The 2,410-nt window shown below is 41.1% G+C and overlaps 1 protein-coding gene across 2 annotated transcripts in view; it reads left to right on the top strand.

The window, feature by feature from the left end:
* Window positions 1-2,410, top strand: part of RASA2 (RAS p21 protein activator 2) — a 138,035-nt gene that overhangs the window by 129,264 nt on the left and 6,361 nt on the right. For both annotated transcript variants that reach the window (XM_004712077.2, XM_013007105.2), the window contains exon 20: window positions 134-342. In XM_004712077.2, coding sequence (XP_004712134.1) covers window positions 134-342 — 209 coding nt within the window. The remainder of the gene's footprint in view (window positions 1-133; window positions 343-2,410) is intronic.

The following is a 2,410-nucleotide window of genomic DNA, read 5'->3' as shown; positions in this document are numbered from 1 at the left end:
TTTTTTTTTTAAAAAGATACCTTAGCAGCACTGATTTAGCCCATCGAACTAGATTGCTGGTGTGTTGTCTTCCTGTCTCGTCCTGTGCATTGGTTTTAGGCCATCACTATCTCTGTCTTCATTATCTATGCAGATGTTCCAAGTTCTACATGCGGAGAAACCCCTGTATGTCCAGGCAAATAATTGTGTGGAAGCCAATGAGTGGATAGATGTACTTTGCAGGGTTAGCCGGTGCAACCAAAACCGGCTCAGCTTCTATCATCCCTCCGCATTCCTGAATGGAAACTGGCTCTGCTGCCAGGAGACCAGTGAACACACTCTGGGCTGCAAGCCATGCACTGCGTAAGTTTCTTTCTGGTGAAAGCAAAGGTTTCAAATGTATGTCCATACACTGAAGTATTTGTGTAGCCATTATAGGAAATGAAGTTCTGTGCATGCTCTTACATGTATAAAACACTGTGTAAACATGTATAAAACACTGTGTTGCCTAAAGAAAGCCAGACACAGACACCACATTTTATATGAATACATTTGTGTGAAATGCCCAAACCAGGTACTTCACAGACAGGGACTACAGAGAGGGGACAAAAATGGGGGCTGCTAATGGGTATGAGTGGATGGTAAACATGTTCTGAAATTAATAGTAGTTTAAACAAGTCTGTGTATACGGGGGAGTTTTTGGTTTTTTTCAAAGCTGTGTGTCTAAATTTTTTTTACAAAAAACCTTATCACCTCAAAGTTCTCTCCATTACACTTAATACATTTGTCAAATCTGTGATTCCATTTTTGGAAGCAATTTTCAAAAGCATCTATTTGGATGGCTGACAGCACCGCCCTCATTTTTTCTTCACCTCTTCTATGCCATCAAATCGCTTCTTTTCATGTGCCTCTTCATTCATGGAAACAAAAAGAAGTCACACAGAGCAAGATCAGGTGAGTCAGGTGTGGGGGCAAGAGAGACATGCTGGGTTTTTTTGCCCAAAACTGGCGCACTGAGATGGCTGCGTGAGCAGGTGCATTGTCATGGTGGCAAAACCAGTCCCCCGTTTGCCACATATCGGTCCTTTTTTGGTTGCACACTGTTAACAATCTTTTCAGGACCTCTAAAGAGTAAGCATGATGAACAGTTTGACTTGGTGGAACAAACCCCAAATGAGCATTTGTCTTGATCTTTGATTTAACTTGACAAGCTTTTTTTGGGTGAAGTGATGATGGCATGCATCCTCCACTGGTTGATGGATGTTTGCTTTCTGGGTCATAAGAATAGCACCATATTTGGAGATGTTCTTTCAAAGAACAGCATGTTTCCACTCGATGCTCTTTTTTTCTTGGTCATTCAGAACCTGAGGCACAAATTTCAAAATGACCCTTCTCATTCCCACGTTTTCCATTAAAATTCACTGGACCGAGCTCCAAGACCATCCAGATAACTTCCCCATCTCTCCAGTGGTCCATCGCTCTTTGAGCACAAGTGCAGGGATTTTGTCAACATTTTCATCTGTTCAAGAAGTTGATGGGCATGCAAAGCGAGATTTGTCATCAGTCAACATTTCACCTTTTTTGAAACAAGAAAACCACTCATACACTTAAGTTGTTCCCATTGTGCTGTCCCTGTAAGCTGTGTTCAACATCACAACCGTTTCTGTGGCATTTCCCCCAGTAGGAACAACATTTCATAGCCACATGCTGTTCTCTTAAGTCAGTCATCACAAAAAAGCGAGGTTCAATTGAAACTGCTTTTACAGAAAAATTCACTGTGACCAGAGAGAACCTTCCCAGGTGACACCACTGGGTGCACCAACTCAGAGCAAAGTTGCTTGATGCTTGTCTAGTGGTAAAAATGCGTACTACGACAGCTCTGCCCAGTGGGGACTTTTTTCTGGTTTTCTTGGGTACCTCATCACATACTGACAGCTACTGGGTTGAACATTTTTAGAGGGAGAATTTTATAATACATGAATTATATCTCAATAAAGCTATTATGTTTTGAATCTTATTAGTGTACTTTATAGTACATGATTATATCTCAATAAAGCTATTTTTTAATGGTAATGTTTAAAAATATATGACCTGAGTATTAAGGTAGCAGACGGGCATTGGGTCTCCACTCTAGTACTCCCTCAACACAATAACACTTTGTTCTAATAACCTGGCATTCTGTGATGCTCATGTTCCTTACACAATCGCTGAAGTCAAAATGGGTGCATAAGCAAATGTAGTGAAGAAATGTATATCAAAAGATATAGCATGTGGGGTCTTAAAGGCTTGGAGTTAAACAAGTGGCCATCCATCAGGAAAGCAACAAAGCCCACATGGAAGAAGCACACCAGCCTGAGTGATCATGAGGTGTTGATGGGATAAGGTATCAGGCATCAGAAGACCCAAAGCAAACAAATATATCCATGCAAAT

The sequence above is a fragment of the Echinops telfairi genome, unplaced genomic scaffold (genome assembly GCF_000313985.2).
Source record: "Echinops telfairi isolate 266 unplaced genomic scaffold, ASM31398v2 ScPeMD7_16;HRSCAF=60, whole genome shotgun sequence".
Taxonomy (NCBI): Eukaryota; Metazoa; Chordata; class Mammalia; order Afrosoricida; family Tenrecidae; genus Echinops; species Echinops telfairi.
Note: the sequence above shows the minus strand (reverse complement) of the source record. Positions and strands in the feature narration are given on the sequence as shown.